Here is an 18,868-nt window from a genome sequence, read left to right as displayed (position 1 = left end):
TGACGCAAAGTAGGTCAGACTATATGTAACATACTCATGTAATGCTAAAAAACGGATAGCAACAGTTTTCATGGGGGATGTGCCACACGTTCCCCTTGCTTACTTCATACTAGCGGCTCATCTTTCTGGTACTGATACGAGGGTCACCTCCCACGACGCTGGTAATGCGTTCCCACGCAGAGTACCTACATGACGCGCCTCCTCTGAGAGAATGACGGTACATGTTCCACTGAAATCAACTGTACCGGGTGCTGCAACATATGAATAAACTGGTACGTAGCATGGAAACCATGCATTTCTGGAGATACGTGCGTTACACCTTAATGTTCCTAATCCTCTCAACTTTACTCTCCTGCTGTTTGTCAAAATACTCTGCACACAAGCACTTTAGTCAATATCTTTGTTAAGAAAGTACTTCACCATGCTTACATTGTTATTTAGAGGAACCACATTAAACCAAATTAATTACAAGCTCTCCTGAATGGGGCTCTTCTAATCTACTGTTTTGAAACCAGTTTCATAACCTGGGACTAAATATAAAACTCGACTTATTTCACATTAACAAATCCCAAGTTACTCCTTTGTTCAGGGTCTTTGTTTGTAGATCCACATATAACTGAGACCGCATAAGTTAGTTAAAAAGAGGACCGTCTCCAAGAGGATTATGCAAAGCAAAGCGCTACAGTGTTGCAAGCAACTAGCGGGCTCAGAATAGCCTCACTTTATCCCAGTAGAATTTATAAATGAACCTGACGCCAGGCTTTTAAATAACTTTTTGTAAATAACCTTCTAAAATAATCATCTGACTATCTTTAGTGATAACATCATCCAAAGATATGTACTGTCATACCATTATTACACTATTACACTACTGGTCATTAAAATTGCTACACCACGAAGATGACGTGCTACAGACGCGAAATTTAACCGACAGGAAGAAGATGCAATGATATGCAAATGATTAGCTTTTCAGATCATTCACACAAGGTTGGCGTCGGTGGCGACACCTACAACGTGCTGACATGAGGAAAGTTTCCAACCGACTTCGCATACACAAACAGCAGTTGACCGGCGTTGCCTGGTGAAACGTTGTTGCGACGCCTCGTGTAACGAGGAGAAATCCGTACCATCACGTTTGCGACTTTGATAAAGGTCGGATTGTACTCTATCGCGATTGCGGTTTATCGTATCGCGACATTGCTACTAGCGTTGGTCGAGATCCAATGACTGTTAGCAGAATATGGAATCTGTGGGTTCGGGAGGGTAATACGGGACGCCGTGCTGGATCCCAACGGTCTCGTATCACTAGCAGTCGAGCAGTAGAGATGACAGGCATCTTAACCTCATGGCTCTAACGGATCGTGCAGCCACGTCTCGATCCCTGAGTCAACAGATGGGGGCGTTTGCAAGACAACAACCATCTGCACGGACAGTTCGACGACGTTTGCAGCAACATGGACTATCAGCTCGGAGACCGTGGCTGCGGTTACCCTTGACGATGCATCACAGACAGGAGCGCCTGCGATGGTGTACTGGATGCACAAATGGCAAAACGTCCTTTTTTCGGATGAATCCAGGTTCTGTTTACAGCATCATGATGGTCTAATCCGTGTTTGGCGACATCGCGGTGAACTAACACTGGAAGCGTGTGTTCGTCATCGCCATACTGGCGTATCACCTGGCGTAATGGTATGGGCTGCCATTGGTTACACATCTCGGTCACTTCTTTGGCGTACACATGCAGGCAGGATTTCTTAAACAATTCGATCCCTGCGGAATCCTACATTTCAGCAGCGTAATGCACGACCGCATGTTGCAGGTCCTGTACAGGCCTTTCTGGATACAGAAAACGTTCGACTGCTGCCCTGGCCAACAGATTCTCCAGATCTCTCAGCAACTGAAAACGTCTGATCAACGGTGACCGAACAACTGGCTGGTCACAATACGCCAGTCACTACTCTTGATGAGCTGTGGTATGGTGTTGAAGCTGCATGGGCAGCTGTACCTGTACACGCCACTCAAGCTCTGTTTGGCTCAATGCCCAGGCGTATGCAGGCCGTTATTACGGCCAGAGGTGGTTGTTCTGGGTACTGATTTCTCAGGATCTATGCACCGAAATTGCGTGAAAATGTAATCACATGTCAGTTCTAGTATAATATATTTGTCCAATGAATACCCGTTTACCATCTGCGTTTCTTCTTGGTGTAGCAGTTTTAATGGCCACTAGTGTATGTCGTGCTTTAGGTGCTCTAAACATTTTCTTCCTCACCTCTTCGATGTTCTGACCAACTAGCCTAAATACGAAGCATACATAGTGTTCCTGTGGCCGTATGACAAAACTATTTGAACACTCGTGTACATTCTAGATCTCAGTCATTCCGACAGTTTACAGGAAATTCTATAAAGTGTCATAGAAAAGACTGATTTCTGAAAGAGAATATTTTAGAAGGAGATTAGGAAAGATGGCCTAAAACAAAAGAAAAATTGTGGAAAATTTTCAGATATGTTTAGAAGACATACCAGTAAGGAAATATTAACGTACAATATATTAAGATGCATTTTTCCTATACATAATAGTAAGAAAATATCAACGTACAAGATATTAAGACGCATTTTTTACTATCTTATGGTAGCATTCTTATACTTTGCAGCAAAGTAGCCAAATGTAATGAAACCGAATTACAGATGGTCTCTTTGTACCGGAGTATATACTTTTGCATCTTTCTTTTTTAAAATTACGAGGCCTATTTAGAAAGTAAGGTCCGTTCAGTCACAAAATGGAAACCACTGTGACAATCAAAAATGTTTTATTTGCAACAGTTAGCTACACCTTCCCACTGCTTCTCTACATAGTCGCCGCTCCGATTTAGACATTTGCCGCAGCGTTGTAGCAACATTCCAGTACCCTCGTCACAGAAGGCAGCCGTCTGTGCTTCCTGCCGATTCTCTACGCTGGTCTACAGCTCGTTGCCTGTGCCAGAACATTGTCTTCATAACCAGTGCTTCATGTGAGCGGAGAAGCAAGTCAGAAAGAATCAGTTATAGGCTCAACTGTGGGTGATCAAACACTTCCCAGCGAAAATGCTGCGGAGCATCTTCATTGACCCCGCAGAGTGCGGCGGAGAATTGACATACAGAAGGGAAAGCATGACACCTGTGTTATGTGGGCTGCATGACATCAGGCGAAACGTCACACCAGGCGCTCATACTTGGTGGGGGACACTGTTGTTCTAAGCACCTTTACGTGGTCACTGTGTGCTCAGAATTGAACAGAGCAACATGACACGGTGGACAGGCACACTAAAGACACCGCCCAACGTATCTGTGCAAAACTTCATTGGATTATCACTGTGGTTTCCATTTCTTACACCATCAGGCCTTACTTTCCGAATAGTCCTCGTATTATTTGTGACTTGCGTAAAAGAAATATGGAGATCTCAAACGACCATACAGTTGTTTTCTTTTATTTATAAATATGCGAGGCATAGTATAAAACATCTGCTTCATATGGACATTCATACATTAAAGAGACTGTTTGCCCCCCCCCCCCCCCCCAAAAAAAAAAAAAATCAACCCCAGGTGGTACATACAAGCCGTCGTGTGAATTACTTTTGAACACTTTATCCGAAAACTGTCTTGAGCAACTAAATCGACAGCCAATGCATAATGGAAATATTTTATATCTGGTAGCCACCAACAGGCCAGACCTCATCGACGGTGTCAGTGTTGAGACAGAGATTAGTGATCATGATGTTTTCATTACGACTATGGTTAAGAAATTTAAAAAGTCAGTCAAGAAGGCTACGAGAATATTCTTACTAGAAAGAGCAGATAAGCAGTTGTTAGCATCCCACTTAGTAAATGAATCGACTTCATTTACTTCCGGTACGATGGACGTGGAAGAATTATGGGAAAATTTTAAACGCATTGTAAATCACGCATTGGACAAGTATGTGCCGAAAAAGTAGGCTACGGACGGAAAAGACTCACCATGGTAAGAAGGAAAGGCAGTTGCACTCGCGATACAACAAAGATCGGGAGAGTGAGGACAGGCAGAAGTTATTAGAGATTCGTGCTGCTGTAAAAAGAGTGATACGCGAAGCATTCAACGACTACCACCGTCATACCTTAGCAAAAGATCTTGCTGAAAACCCAAGGAAACTGGTCTTACGTAAAATCGTTAAGCGGGTCGAAGGCTTCCATCCAGTCACTCACTGATCAGTCTGGCCTGGCAACGGAAGACAGCAAAACAAAAGCTGAAATTTTAAATTTAGCATTTGACAAATCTTTCACGCAGGAGGATCGTACAAACATATCGCCGTTTGAGTCTCGCAGAGATTCCCGTATGGAGGACATAGTGATAGACATCCCTGGGGTTGTGAAGCAGTTGAAAATAAATAAATCGCCAGGTCCTGATTGGCTCCCAATTCGGTTCTACAGAGAGTAATCTACTGCATTGGCTCCTTACTTACCTTGCATTTATCGCGAATCTCTCGCCCAACGTAAAGTCCCGAGCGACTGGAAAAAAGCGCAGGTGACGCCTGTATATAAGAAGGGTGGAAGGATGGATCCTCAAAATTACAGACCAATATCCTTAACATTTGTTGCAGGATTCTCGAACATATTCTCAGTTCGAATATAATGAATTTCCTTGAGACAGAGAAGTTGCTGTCCATGCATCAGCACGGCTTTAGAAAGCATCGCTCCTGTGAAACACAACTCGCTCTTTTTTACACATGCTATCCTGCGAACCATGAATGAAGGGTATCAGACGGATGCCATATTCCTTGACTTCCGGAAAGCGTTTGACTCGGTGCCCCACAGCGGACTCCTAACTAAGGTACGAGCATATGGGATTGGTTCCCAAGTATGTGAGTGGCTCGAAGACTTCTTAAGCAATGGAACCCAGTACGTTGTCCTCGACAGTGAGAGTTCATCGGAGGTGAGGGTATCATCTGGAGTGCCCCAGGGAAGTGTGGTAGGTCCGCTGTTTTTTTCTACCTACATAAATGATGTTTTGGATAGGGTGTATAACCATGTGCGGCTGATTGCTGATGATGCTGTGGTGTACGGGAAGATGTCATCGTTGAGTGACTGTAGGAGGATACAAGATGACTTGGACAGGATTTGTGATTGGTGTAAAGAATGTAAGCTAACTCTAAATATAGATAAATGTAAATTAATGCAGATGAATAGGAAAAAGAATCCTGTAATGTTGGAATACTCCATTAGTAGAGTAGCGCTTGACACAGTCACGTCAATTAAATATTTGGGCGTAACATTGCAGAGTGATATGAGGTGGGACAAACATGTAATAGCAGTTGTGGCGAAGGCGGATAGTCGTCTTCGGTTCATTGGTAGAAGTTTGGGAAGATGTGGTTCATCTGTAAAGGAGACCGCTTATAAAACACTAATACGACCTATTCTTGAGTACTGCTCGAGCGTTTGGGATCCCTAACAGGTCGGATTGAGGGAGGACATAGAAGCAATTCAGAGGCGGGCTGCTAGATCTGTTACTGGCAGGTTTGGTCATCACGCGAGTGTTACGGAAATTCTTCAGGAACTCGGGTGAGAGTCTCTGGAGGAAAGGAGGCGTTCTTTTTGTGAATCGCTACTGAGGAAATTTAGAGAACCAGCATTTGAGGCTGACTGCAGTACAGTTTTACTGCCGCCAACTTACATTTCGCGGAAAGACCACAAAGATAAGATAAGAGAGACTGGGGCTCGTACAGAGGCATATAGGGAGTCATTTTTCCCTCGTTCTCTTTGGGAGTGGATCAGGGTGAGAAGATGCTAGTTGTGGTACGAGGTACCCTCCGCCACGCACCGTATGGTGGACTGCGGAGTATGTATGTAGATGTAGAACCAACACTAAAGAGAGAGTGCTTTACAGAATGCAAGAGTACGCAGATTAGGTACAGGCAACCGAAAACCGCAGGCGATAGAGCCCAGTACAGCCTCCCACCTCGAACTTCTCGCCGGGCCGGACAACCATCAGCATGTTGCAGGCGGCTAGCGGCCCCAGGCTGCCGTCCGGCTGCTCCACCAGGGCGCACAGGCTGATGCGCTCCGACAGAACCATCCGCCACACCTCCTGCAGCTCTGCGAACGCCTGCAACGCAGATTACGAACAACATTGAACCCGAAAATAGGGGCAGTACCGGGACAAAAAATAATGCTCCATTGAACAATTCATGATTTTAAAAAAATTGTTTTAACCTTGTTGTTGCATGCCTACTACACCCCCACGGTCTCCAGTAAACGTAATGTGTGCTCCATCTGTCTGTGAATGGTTTACACTTTGCTCTTGTGCTTCAACTCCTTGCGTATCAAATTTTGTGGCACCGAGTTCGGGAACCACGCCACAATTTGCGTGGGAGACGAGCTGTAAAACAAACTGACGACGCTGGTATACCGGACTTGTGGTGGTTAACAACGCACGTAGATTCGAGCCAAAACTGGCACACTTTCCTGCCTAGTAAGTTTGCCCATTACGCATTCGGCTGTGCAAGCAAGTAGTTTTTCAGTCTCAACCATAAAAAATGCGCCATTTAAAGTGAACTATTAGCATAGTCTACTGACTTTTCTCACTTACTGCTCACAAAGGTACTAGTGCTATTGACAGACGATCTCAAATGTTCAAATGTGTGCGAACCCCTAAAGGACCAAACTGCTGAGGTCATAGGTCCCTACACTTATACACTACTTAAACTAACTTATGCTAAGAACAACACACACATCCATGCCCGAGGGAGGACTCGAACCTCCGACGGGAGGGGCCGCGCAGTCCGTGACATGACGCCCCAAACCGCGCGGTCACTCCGCGCGGCTCAGAGGATCTCAAATTGAATGAATATTTTTAAATTTCCAGATGGCTTTTGGTAGTATACTTCAAGAGCGACTTTTCATCTAATTCCGTGACTATGTAGTATCGTATCAACTCTGTAACTTGATTCCTGATTTCCTCTCAGAAAGGTCAAAACTCGTAGTAACTCACGGGAAGTCATCGAGTAAAACACAAGTAATATCTGGCGTTCCCCTAGGAAGTGTTATCAAAATAAATTACAAAACAATTTACACACCATACGGTACGGTGCGAGAAGTGGCAGCTGCCTCTAAATAACGAAAAGTGTGAAGTCATCCACGTGAGTACCAAAAGGAATCCGCTACATTTCGGTTACGCGATAAATCACAACAAATCCATTGGATGCAAGTTCAACTAAATAGTTAGGCATTACAGTTAAAAATAACTTACGTTGGGACGATCATATAGATAATACTGAGCAAAAAGCGCAAAACAGAGACTACGATTTATTGGCAGAACACTGAGGAAATGCAACAGGTCTGCTAAAGAGACTGCCTACACTACGTTTGTACGTCCTCTTCTGGAGCACTGCTGTACGGTATGGTATCCTCATCATATAGTATCGACGGAGGGCGTCAAAAAAAGTTCGAAGGAAGCCATATCGTTTTGTACTGTCGCAAAATAGGGGAGAGAGTGCCACGGATGTGATACTTGAATTTGGGTGGCAATCATTAAAGCAATGGTGTTTTTCGTTGCCGCATTATCTTCTCTTGAAATTTCAATCACTAACTTTCACCTCACAGTGTGGAAATATTTTGATTAAAATTCTTCTGGGTATTATGCAGCGTCATTGCTAAAAACTAACAACAATAATGAACTAAAACCAACGTTTCGGCCGAATTGCAACGGCCTTCCTCCGGCCCCACTGGTTTTGCATGGATATAGGCGCTTCTATTTATTACATGGACATCGACGAATAGCCTCTTTCTTTCCATCTTGCCTTACGTCATGGCTAGCCAATCATATTAGAGGGCCAATTAAAAGTTTTACAACACTGACATCAGACATCGATGGACATAGAAGCTCCTATCCCCATGCAAAACCAGTCGTCCCGTGACGAAGGCCGTTGCAATTCGGCCGAAACGTCGGTTTTAGTTCATTATTGTTAGTTTTTAGCAATGACGCGGCATAATATCCGGAAGAATTTCAATCACTATGGCACCGGCCGCGGAAGCCGACGTTCTTATATCATGGAAATATTTTCTTGGCGCTCACAGGCACAGGAAGGAATGATCATCGTCATAAAATAAGAGAAATCAGAGCTCAGCTGCCACACACAGATTTAAGTTTTTTTTATGCTGTTCGAGAGTAGAATGGTAGAGAAATAGCTTCAAGGTGGTTCTAAGAAACCTCTGACAGGCACTTAATTGTGAATTGCAGAGTAATCCACTGAGAAAACAAGAGAACTCCTAGCTGAGAAAGCAAATGAAACTCTCAAGGAAGTTTTCACTGGTCAATAAGCAATAAAGTAACATTGAACACAAGAGAACTAATTCCTTGAATTTTAGTTTGTAGAGCACAAATGACAATGTTAAATTAAATGTAGATAGCACCTCTATAGACTGTGTAACAAACGCAAAATTTCTAGGAATGAATATTGATTCTCAGTTGAAGTAGTGTTAACACACAAAGGTACTTGCAAACAGAATGTCATCAGCATGTTATACTCTTAGATTCCTATCATCAGTGTGTAACGTGCAGTGTTTTTTAGCTACATACTATTCATATGTACACTCAATTCTTAGCTATGGCATTTATTGAGGGGAACAAATGCACAAAATATGAACACAATTTTCAAACTCCAGGAAAGAGCCATAAAAATAATGAGTGAAAATATTAGTCGAGCTCATTATAAACATCTGTTCAAAACATTGGGGATTTTAACTGCTCCTTGTGAATACATTTACCAGTCAGTTGTACACTTCAAAAATAACATTGGAAATTACTGCACAAACAGCTCTGTGCATGATCATGCAACAAGAGATAGACTCAACTTACATTTGCCAAGAAAAAACAAACTTGAAACTCAAAACAGAATTTTCCACCAAGGAATGAAACTGTACAATAAATTACCAAAAGAGATTAAAGAAATTGCAAAAATATACTTATTTAAAAAGGCAGCTAAAAATTACCTGTTATGCAATACATTTTAAACATTGAAGGATTACTTAGCTACAAAAGAGTAGATGTTTGATAAAAAATGTTATACAAATAAATAATAACAATGATTATAAAATATCCAGCATTCCACTTACCTTAACTTTTTGTTTTTTTCCTTCTTTTTTCCTTTCTAGAATTTCTTATCCATAAGCTATGCATAGCACAATACTAACATCTCCACCTCTTTCTGAGCTCAACATCTGACTCATTATGGATGGATGCTGACTCAGTTTTTCAGGATAGCAAATGGGAAGTTGCAGTACAGAAAATGGTCCAGAGATGACCAGTGTGTGTGTGACTGATGGTGAGATATGTGTGAGCAATGTGGCATTATTTAATAAGTTCTTTGTAAAAAAAAAAAAGTATTGTATACCAAAATTAAATCTAATCATTGTCTCTAACTAGAAGTCTGTAAATATGAGTGTTACGAATTATTTTAAATTGATCTAAATTTGTAAATACTTTGACATGTCCTATATACTTGTAAAAAGGGATCTACTACTACTACGACTAATCATGTAGATGTTGATATGATTATGTGAGTACAACAAAGTAGAGCATGATCAGATGGTTGAAATGGCTCCAAGCACTATGGGACTTAACGTCTGAGGTCATCAGTCCCCTAGACTTAGAACTACTTGAACCTAAGTAACCTCAGGACAGCACACACATACACGCCCGAGGAAGGATTCGAAACTGCGACCGTAGCAGCAGCGCGGTTCCGGACTGAAGTGCCTAGAACCGCTCGGCCACAGCGGCCGGCACAGTAGAGCATGAGATTTTTGTAATGTTGTCTACTCTGAAGAGCAATGTATCATAGAAAAGTCTCTGAAAAACAAAGACTGCTGTATGAAAGTATTGTAACATCCTTAGGAAAAATATTAAGACAAACAGTTCCCATACGTATTAACACTTTATTTGGCATTGTATAAAATTTTTGAGCTCAAATTTATTTAATTGGTTTTGTGTTGTGAAATGCCCACTCACGGCACTTGGTATCTGGCACCAGGTTGGTAGCTGGTAGTGATGGTCCAGAAGAGTGTGCGCAAAACTGCAGAATAGCCGAGCGCAGTGCCATGACGAGGCTAGGAGCAGCCGGGAGTGACAGTGAAGAGTAGTCTGGTGTGGGACAAGAGAGCGACAGTAACTTTGAACTAGCACTGGGGGACGTGGACAGCAGCTGCAGGTCAATATCTCGAGTCCCGCGTGGATGGCGCCGGCCAGTGTTCTTCACATCCTGGAGTGGACGGTTCAGGGAGCTGGCCGGAGGGCAGCGACAGTTGGTTGCTGGCAGCCGGTGACAGTGGCCCTCGTGTGTGGAGGATGCGCTGGCTGCTGTCATCGTGGGGACTGGAAGCTAAACGAGATGTGCACAGCAAGCGAGGAAGCACGACAAGAAGCAAGCAACTGAGAAAGGAGTCAGCTGGACAACACACTGCGGCAGGTTCGTGTAGCCAGCAATGGAGGCAGCCTGGTGCAGATTGGGCCCGAGCGACAAGAGGCATCACTTCATGTTTCACGCGAGCTTGTAGTACCTAGACTCTGGCTCCATGGAAAATTGTGCTAATGAGACCCAAACAGATATTTGCTGCGGTGTGTGCTACTGGACGACGGCGCACAAGAAAGGTGTTGTGACGGCTGTGCTTTGCAGAAAACGTTAGTTGCGCAGACGCCTGTGTCTGGCTGTGTTTCAGCTTCAGCTGCGCTGGTTATTACGTTATCGTAACAGCAAAGCTACCGCGAGGCCTAGTGTTATCTGAAATAAGTTCTAATACGAGAAGATTCTGCGTGAATTGAATCCAAAGGGTACACCTTGTATTATTCTCAATTTTGTTTCGATGTTTACCTTCCTGACTTCAAGATGGCTGGCCTCAGTTGAATTCCTGGCCTGGCAGCATCGTATGGCCTGGTTCAGTGTCCCTTAATTATCTACTTACTGTGTCTCTTGTTCATTAGTATTGTTTGTTTACTTTTTTTGGAGGGGGGGGGGGTTGGAGTTTCCACTCCAGTTAGTCCAATTTTGGATACGGTGTACTGAGGTAGAACCTTGCTTTTTTTGTCATTCCTCCCAGCATGTATAGTTATTAGTGATACGGTTGTCCACTGTTAGATGCCCTCCTTGTTATTATAAAGTTAAAATTATAAAGTTGACATTATTTTGAAGCGCAGGACTTTTATGGTTTGGCATTTTATGCTACATTTTCAGTTAATGCGTACTTGCTGATTGGGTGCTGATCATATTTCTTATGTTTAACCTTCACTCGTGGGCTCTGACTTACTGAATTCTCTTCTTAATAAATGTGTTTAGAACTTGTTAACGTGAAGTACAGGTTGCCCATAAAGTATGTATCCATTTTGTGCAAAACGTACATGTGGATTACTTCTGTTACAGGTACCGTGAAGAGACATCACAATGTTAACAATTTCCGACAGAATCACAATTCTGGAATATCGTTTACGTGGCGAAACCTGTGCTGAGGTCTAGAGGCTGTTTGAGAGAAAGTATCGGAAGGATGCCCCCACAAGACTTGCTATTCGGAAGCTCATCGACAAATTCCGGCGTCAGGATCTGTAGCTGATGAGAGACGCGCTGCGCTACCACCGGTCAGCCCACAATCTGCGCACCTACTGAGGGAAGCTGTCGAAAGAACTCCGACGGCATCTAACCGCCAGCTGAGTCGTGAACTATCCATGCCGAAATCCACAGTGTCGAAAATGCTTCACTACACCCTTAAAACCAAGGCATATCATGTCCAGATGCTTCACCAGCCAGAGGAGGGAGACCATGCGGCAAGAGCAGCCATCTGTTATGATATGCTGGAGACTGTAGCCGAGGAGGACCTGATGAATCATGTTACGTTTAGCGATGAGGCGACATTTCATGTCTGCGGCGTCGTCAACAAACACAATTTCCGGATCTGGGCAGAGGAGCAACCCCTGAATGCACTGAGTGGCAAAAGGACTCCCAAAGCCAATGTGTGGCGTGGTCTCATCAAAGATAGGATCTATTACCGGAGCAGCCTACCTGGACATGCTGCAGTTGTTCTTGGAGCCACAGTTGTAACAGGATGGTATCCTTGCCTCTGTCGTGTATCAACAAGATGGGGCACCACCCCACTACGCAAACATTGTCCGGGACTACCTGAACGAGACCTTTCCTAACAGGTGGACGGGAAAAGCTGCAGGTCGCATGTGGGCTGCTCGCTCCGCTGACCTCACTCACCTGGACTTTTTTGCGTGGGGTTTCATCAAGAGACGAGTTTATGCTACCAGGGTGCCAAATCTGAACGAACTGAAACGGCGAATCGAGAGGCGGGCTTGCTAATAACCCCTCAAATTTATAAGAGCGTGTTCCACGCAACCACAAGGCGATGGGAAAAGTGTGTTGCCAATGAGGGTGAACATGCTCAACAGTATTAACTACTCTCTCTAAATATAATGTTTATTGTGTTGTAGCACATCTGAAAAATGAAAATGGATACTTTCTTTATGGGCACCCTGTACATGAGGCCTACTTTATGCAATAAAGTATTTACATCAATTAATTTTACCACAGGGTGAGTAACGGGAAAATTAAGTGCTTTGGGGGGTGACAGTATTGGTTATTTTGACCACAATGCATATTGATATATGTCCCAATCCGAATGGTCGCTGTGGGAGAACACGTTTACTGTACGAGTACGTTGTTATTTATTCAAAATTTACCACAGTAGTGTAGAGGAATTTGAGACGAACAGTTTGATACGGGGCACTTGTTATGTAGTAGGTCGGGAAACTACCTCAAATTGGCCTACAGATCTACTTAATCCACAGCGCTTGGGCGTCGCGCGAGATTTTCAATATTCTCTTACTTTCTTCGCGCAAACTATTAGCGCTACAGTAAAAAAATGAATAGGATCTTTTTTGTAGGAAACTGAATGCAGTTTAATTTTGTACTTCGACACGCTTTAGCTGTGGCCGCGGTTTTCTAGTTATTCATGGAAAACGTACAAAACTGACATTAAATGTCTTCTAACTCGGAAACCTTTCGGAATAGGGCGTAGTATGTCCATGTACCCTCCCTCCTGACAGACGACGCATATCTTCGAAAAATATAGAATATTGCTGTATGCAGTTAATATTACTTTATTTTCTTGTAAATCAAAGTAGAAGCGCCTGTATATGTTCTATTAAGTAACGAATTTACATGAATGTCTTTTTTTATTTAACCACACTAAAAAAAGTGCCTTCCAGCAACTCACAGTTCTCGTGCTACCTAACGGTGACATCTGGAGCAAAACACTGTGCAACAACGCTAGGCCCTGCCAAATGCGCGTAGCCAATGGGGTGACTGGAAGTTACGACGTACACTCATGCTCGTAAATTAAAGATAATTGCAGAACGTAGTGCCACAGAACGTGGCACCACACAAAACTGGCGCTAACAGCATAGGCACATAGGGAACACACATGACACATATCTGTACGTCTACGAAATTGGTGATATGTTGAGAAAACCGTCCCGAAATATACGTGCAACAAAACGCCACTGTTTTCTGCGCATGTGCCCCGACATCAGTATGAGATATGATCACCATATACACGTACACAGGCCGCACAACGGGTTGGCATACTCTGGATCAGGTGGTCGAGCAGCTGCTGGGGTATAGCCTCCCATTCTTGCATCAGTGCCTGTCGGAGCTCCTGGAGTGTCGTAGTGCTTTGAAATGTGCTCGATGGCGTTAAGATCTGGAGAACAGGCAGGCCACTCCATTCGCCCGATATCTTCTGTTTCAAGGTACTCCTCGGTGGGGCCGTGCATTATCATCCATCACCCCTGAAAAAGCGGACATACTGACCTGTTACAGTTCGTCTGTCAACGACATGCAGGGGTGTACGTGCACGAATCGTAGTCCTACCCCACACCATCAAACCACGGCCTCATAGCAAGTGCCTTTCAGGGACATTAAGGGGTTGGTATTTGGTTCCTGGTTCACGTCACATGAAAACCGGCGAGAATCACTGTTCAGACTGTACCTGGACTCGTCCGTGAACATAACCTGGGACCACTGTTCCATTGACGATGTACTGCGTTCTTGACACCAGGTTTTACGGGCTCTCCTGTGATCAGGGGTCAGTGGAATGCACCTTGCAGGTCTCCGGGTGAATAAACCGTGTCTGTTCAGTCGTCTGTAGACTATGTGTCTGGAGACAACTGTTCCAGTGGCTGCAGTAATGTCCCGAGCAAGGCTACCTGCAGTAATCCGTGGCCGTCTGCGGGCACTGATGGTGAGATATTGGTCTTCCTATGGTGTTGTACACTGTGCGCGTCCCGTACTGTAGCACCTGGACACGTTTCCTGTATGCTGGAATCGTTGCCATAATCATGAGATCACACGTTGTGGCCAACGGAGGGCCCGTTCTACGACATGCTGTGTTTGACCAGCCTCTAGTCGCCCTAGTATTCTACCCCTCATAACGTCATCGATATGTGTTCTTTGAGCCATTTTCAACACACATTCACCATTAGCACGTCTGAAAAGTCTGCACACTTACTCGCTGCACCGTACTCTGACATGCACCAACACACCACTGCGTATGTGGACTGCTGCCAGCGCCACCGTGCAACGACCGCAGGTCAAATGCACCGCATGGTCATACCCCGAGATGATTTAAACCCGCAAACCGCCCAGCAGAGCGTTGTTTCACCAGGTATCAGTATTATCCTTAATTTATGAGCATGAGTGTTTTAAGAATATTATTCCTTGTACAGCGGTTACTACAGAGGGGTCCAAAAAATGCATCCACTGTTTAAAAGTCCATAACTTGCAAAATAATTGACAGAGGTTGTCTCATTTTTGGTGAAAATGTAGCTTAAAGTCCAACTTAAAGATCTCACTGTAGGTGTTCGAAATGGTCACCGTTAACATCCACACACAAACGATGCCGCCGAACTGCAGCACGAACTACTGACTGCAACGTGTTCAGTTGGATATTTGCACATGAATGTACGATGGATTCTCGAAGTTCATCCAATGTACGTGGCTTTTGTCGATAAACGGCGTCCTTTAGTGTTCCCCAGAGGTAAAAGTCCAGAGAAGTTAGGTCTGGGGAACGTGGTGGATACTCCACAGCACCGCTACGACCTACCCATCTTCCTGGTAGATTTTCGTCGAGATACGCCCTAACACGATTTTGGTAGTGGGCTGGGACTCCACCTTGTTGAAAGTAAACTCTTCCGTCTCCATACAAGTCTCGGATGGCAGGTAAAATGGATGTCTGAAGCTTCTGGAGGTACACCTCCCTGGTAACTGTGCCGTCAAAGAAGAATGGTCCAATCAAGCCCCGGAAAGACAGCCCACACCACACATTTACTCCTGGCAAATTCACGGCTTTGACTACATGGACGTTCGGATTTTCGGTGGCCTAGTAGATGCAATTGTGGTGATTTACAGTACCATTGAGTTTGAACTGTGCCTCATCAGACCACACAATCATCTCTGCAAACTCTTCATCGTTGCGCACCATGTTAGTAAACCACTCGCAGTACTCCATTCTACGATCTGGGTCGTCCTCGTTCATTGCGTCTAGCAATCGTAGGATGTAGGACTCCCACTTTACTGTCTTCAAAATTCGCCAAACACTTGAGCGACACACTCCAGTTTCACAGGCACACTGTCCCACAGACTTCTGTGGTGAGCGAGTGAATTGTTGCAACATGCGACGGGAGTTAGCTAGACTTGTTACTGTTACAGGTCGTCCACATCGTTGTTTGTGTACATCCTTAACACAGCCTTCGGCTTCAAATTTGTCTCGAATGCGACGAATCGTTAAACGTGTCGGTGGCTCTGTTTGATACTGATTTCACTATTGCCGTTGAACCTCATTAATGTTTTAGTACTTAAAATACCACTTCAAAACTGACTTCCTTTCATCGAATGTAAGCCTCGCGCGAGCTATGTTTACTCGAATAACTAGGTGCAACTAAGAACAAAACACTGACTATCTGGCGACTGTCATCTGACAAAACAAAACAACGCAATACAACGCTTGTGTGACGATTGCCGGAACTACAAACTATTACACTACCAAAGATGAGACAACTCCGTCAATTACTTTGCCAGTTATGGACTTTTAAACAGTGGATACATTCTTTTGGGCCCCTCCGTATAAATCAGTGTTGTTTGATAGCAATGTTGTTGACTAAAGGGTTAATTATAGCACTTCTTACATAAAGCGAACAGTAATACAGTGTTATGTTTCATAAAGTTGAAGTTCATTTGATTAAATTTTTATGAACATTGTCTTCCGAAGTCATCCTGCAGTTATGGACAATGAAAGCTTGGTTTTCAATATACAGAGCCCATCAGCAGTTCCTAGGTGATAAACACAGCAGACATGATAATTACCAGTTTCTTGAGTAGTGTGCGGAGGTCTGCTAACTCAAGTTTTGCTCGACGTCAAACTACAGTAAGATTTCCAACCCAATGTTGAAGACAATACCTGTCTCCTACGTTTCCCCTAGCCTCAGAACAGCTCACCCTGAGTTTATTATGTAACCGTGTGGCGAATTTGCACTTTTAGTTTCACGAATTCAAATGATAGCTATAAGCTGATTTTACGTTGGGCAACTCCCTCCTTTACGTCTACTTCTCTTCCCTCAGGTCATGGCGCCGTCGTGGACAGAAAGTCATAAAATTTACGTACCTTGCTTAACCGTTGGCTACTGACAAGTACCTCTCATTTCGTTCTATTACATTTGAGACAAAATCAACTCTCCACCGTCTACCAGCAATCTAACGGAAACTGTAGTAACACACCGAGTGTGCATCTGTGTGCCAAGACGGAATATCTGCTAGCCCGTTGAACCTGCAGCAGTATGGAGAGTCGTTACGGACGTCACAGATCGACACATAATCATCGCGAGGATGAAAGAATTTCGGTAAAATGTTTCATCACGTGTCTCTTTCTAATGTTCTCCCGATCACAGGAATTTGAACTTGCTTCTCATCCCCGAGAAATGGCAAACGATGCCGTCAAGGTGCTTCACATTCTTTTTTGATGTTAAATCAGAGTAACCTCCTCCAAATTTTGCTTCTCGAGCCGTATTCAGTGTTAACAAAGAGCATATCAAATCCAGGCTCGAATTTTTCCTTCCCTTTAAGCTATGTTGTAGTAAAGCTTCCTCACAGATTACACATGGATTACGGACGGATTTCCTTACTACCTGTTGTTGTTGTTGTTGTGGTCTTCAGTCCTGAGACTGGTTTGATGCAGCTCTCCATGCTACTCTATCCTGTGCAAGCTTCATCATCTTCCAGTACCCACTTCAACCTACATCCTTCTGAATCTGCTTAGTGTACTCATCTCTCGGTCTCCCTCTACGATTTTTACCCTCCACGCTGCCCTCCAATGCTAAATTTGTGATCCCTTGATGCCTCAAAACATGTCCTACCAACCGATCCCTTCTTCTAGTCAAGTTGTGCCACAAACTTCTCTTCTCCCCAATCCTATTCAATACCTCCTCATTAGTTACGTGATCTACCCACCTTACCTTCAGTATTCTTCTGTAGCACCACATTTCGAAAGCTTCTATTCTCTTCTTGTGCAAACTATTTATCGTCCATGTTTCGCTTCCATACATGGCTACACTCCATACAAATATTTTCAGAAATGACTTCCTGAGACTTAAATCTATATTCGATGTTAATAAATTTCTCTTCTTCAGAAACTCTTTCCTTGCCATTGCCAGTCTACATTTTATATCCTCTCTACTTCGACCATCATCAGTTATTTTGCTCCCCAAATAGCAAAACTTCTTTACTACTTTAAGTGTCTCATTTCCTAATCTAATTCTCTCAGCATCACCCGACTTAATTCGACTACATTCCATTATCCTCGTTTTGCTCTTGTTGATATTCATCTTATATCCTCCTTTCAAGACACTATCCATTCCGTTCAACTGCTCTTCCAAGTCCTTTGCTGTCTCTGACAGAATTAAGATGTCATCGGCGAACCTCAAAGTTTGTATTTCTTCTCCATGGATTTTAATACCTACTCCGAATTTTTCTTTTGTTTCCTTCACTGCTTGCTCAATATACAGATTGAATAACATTGGGGAGAGACTACAACCCTGTCTCACTCCCATCCCAACCACTGCCTCCATTTCATGTCCCTCGAGTCTAATAACTGCCATCTGGTTTCTGTACAAATTGTAAATAGCCTTTCGCTCCCTGTAATTTACCCCTGCTGCCTTCAGAATTTGAAAGAGAGTATTCCAGTCAACATTGTCAAAGGCTTTCTCTAAGTCTACAAGTGCTAGAAACGAAGGTTTGCCCTTCCTTAATCTAGCTTCTAAGATAAGTCGTATGGTCAGTATTGCCTCACGTGTTCCAACATTTCTACGGAATCCCAACTGATCTTCCCCGAGGTCGGCTTCTACTAGTTTTTCCATTCGTCTGTAAAGAATTCGCGTTAGTATTTTGCAGCTGTGACTTATAAAACAGATAGTTCGGTAATTTTCACATCTGTCAGCACCTGCTTTCTTTGTGATTGGAATTATTATATTCTTCTTGAAGTCTGAGGGTATTTCGCCTGTCTCATACATCTTGCTCAACAGATGGTAGAGTTTTGTCAGGAGTGGCTCTACCAAGGCCGTCAGTAGTTCTACTGGAATGTTGTCTACTCCGGGGGCCTTGTTTCGACTCAGGTCTTTCAGTGCTCTGTCAAACTCTTCACGCAGTATCGTATCTCCCATTTCATCTTCATCTACATCCTCTTCCATTTCCGTAATATTGTCCTCAAGTACATCGCCCTTGTATAGACCCTCTATATACTCCTTCCACCTTTCTGCTTTCCCTTCTTT

General features: G+C 43.8%; 1 protein-coding gene across 1 annotated transcript in view; it reads right to left on the bottom strand.

Moving 5' to 3' along the window:
• LOC126335594 (uncharacterized) overlaps positions 1-18,868 on the bottom strand; it is a 75,318-nt gene that overhangs the window by 14,842 nt on the left and 41,608 nt on the right. Inside the window, exon 3 of the mRNA XM_049999040.1 lies at positions 5,966-6,112. Within this exon, the coding sequence (XP_049854997.1) occupies positions 5,966-6,112 (147 nt within the window). The remainder of the gene's footprint in view (positions 1-5,965; positions 6,113-18,868) is intronic.

Source organism: Schistocerca gregaria, chromosome 2 (assembly GCF_023897955.1).
Source record: "Schistocerca gregaria isolate iqSchGreg1 chromosome 2, iqSchGreg1.2, whole genome shotgun sequence".
Classification (NCBI taxonomy): domain Eukaryota; kingdom Metazoa; phylum Arthropoda; class Insecta; order Orthoptera; family Acrididae; genus Schistocerca; species Schistocerca gregaria.
This window is presented reverse-complemented; position numbering and strand designations above follow the sequence as displayed.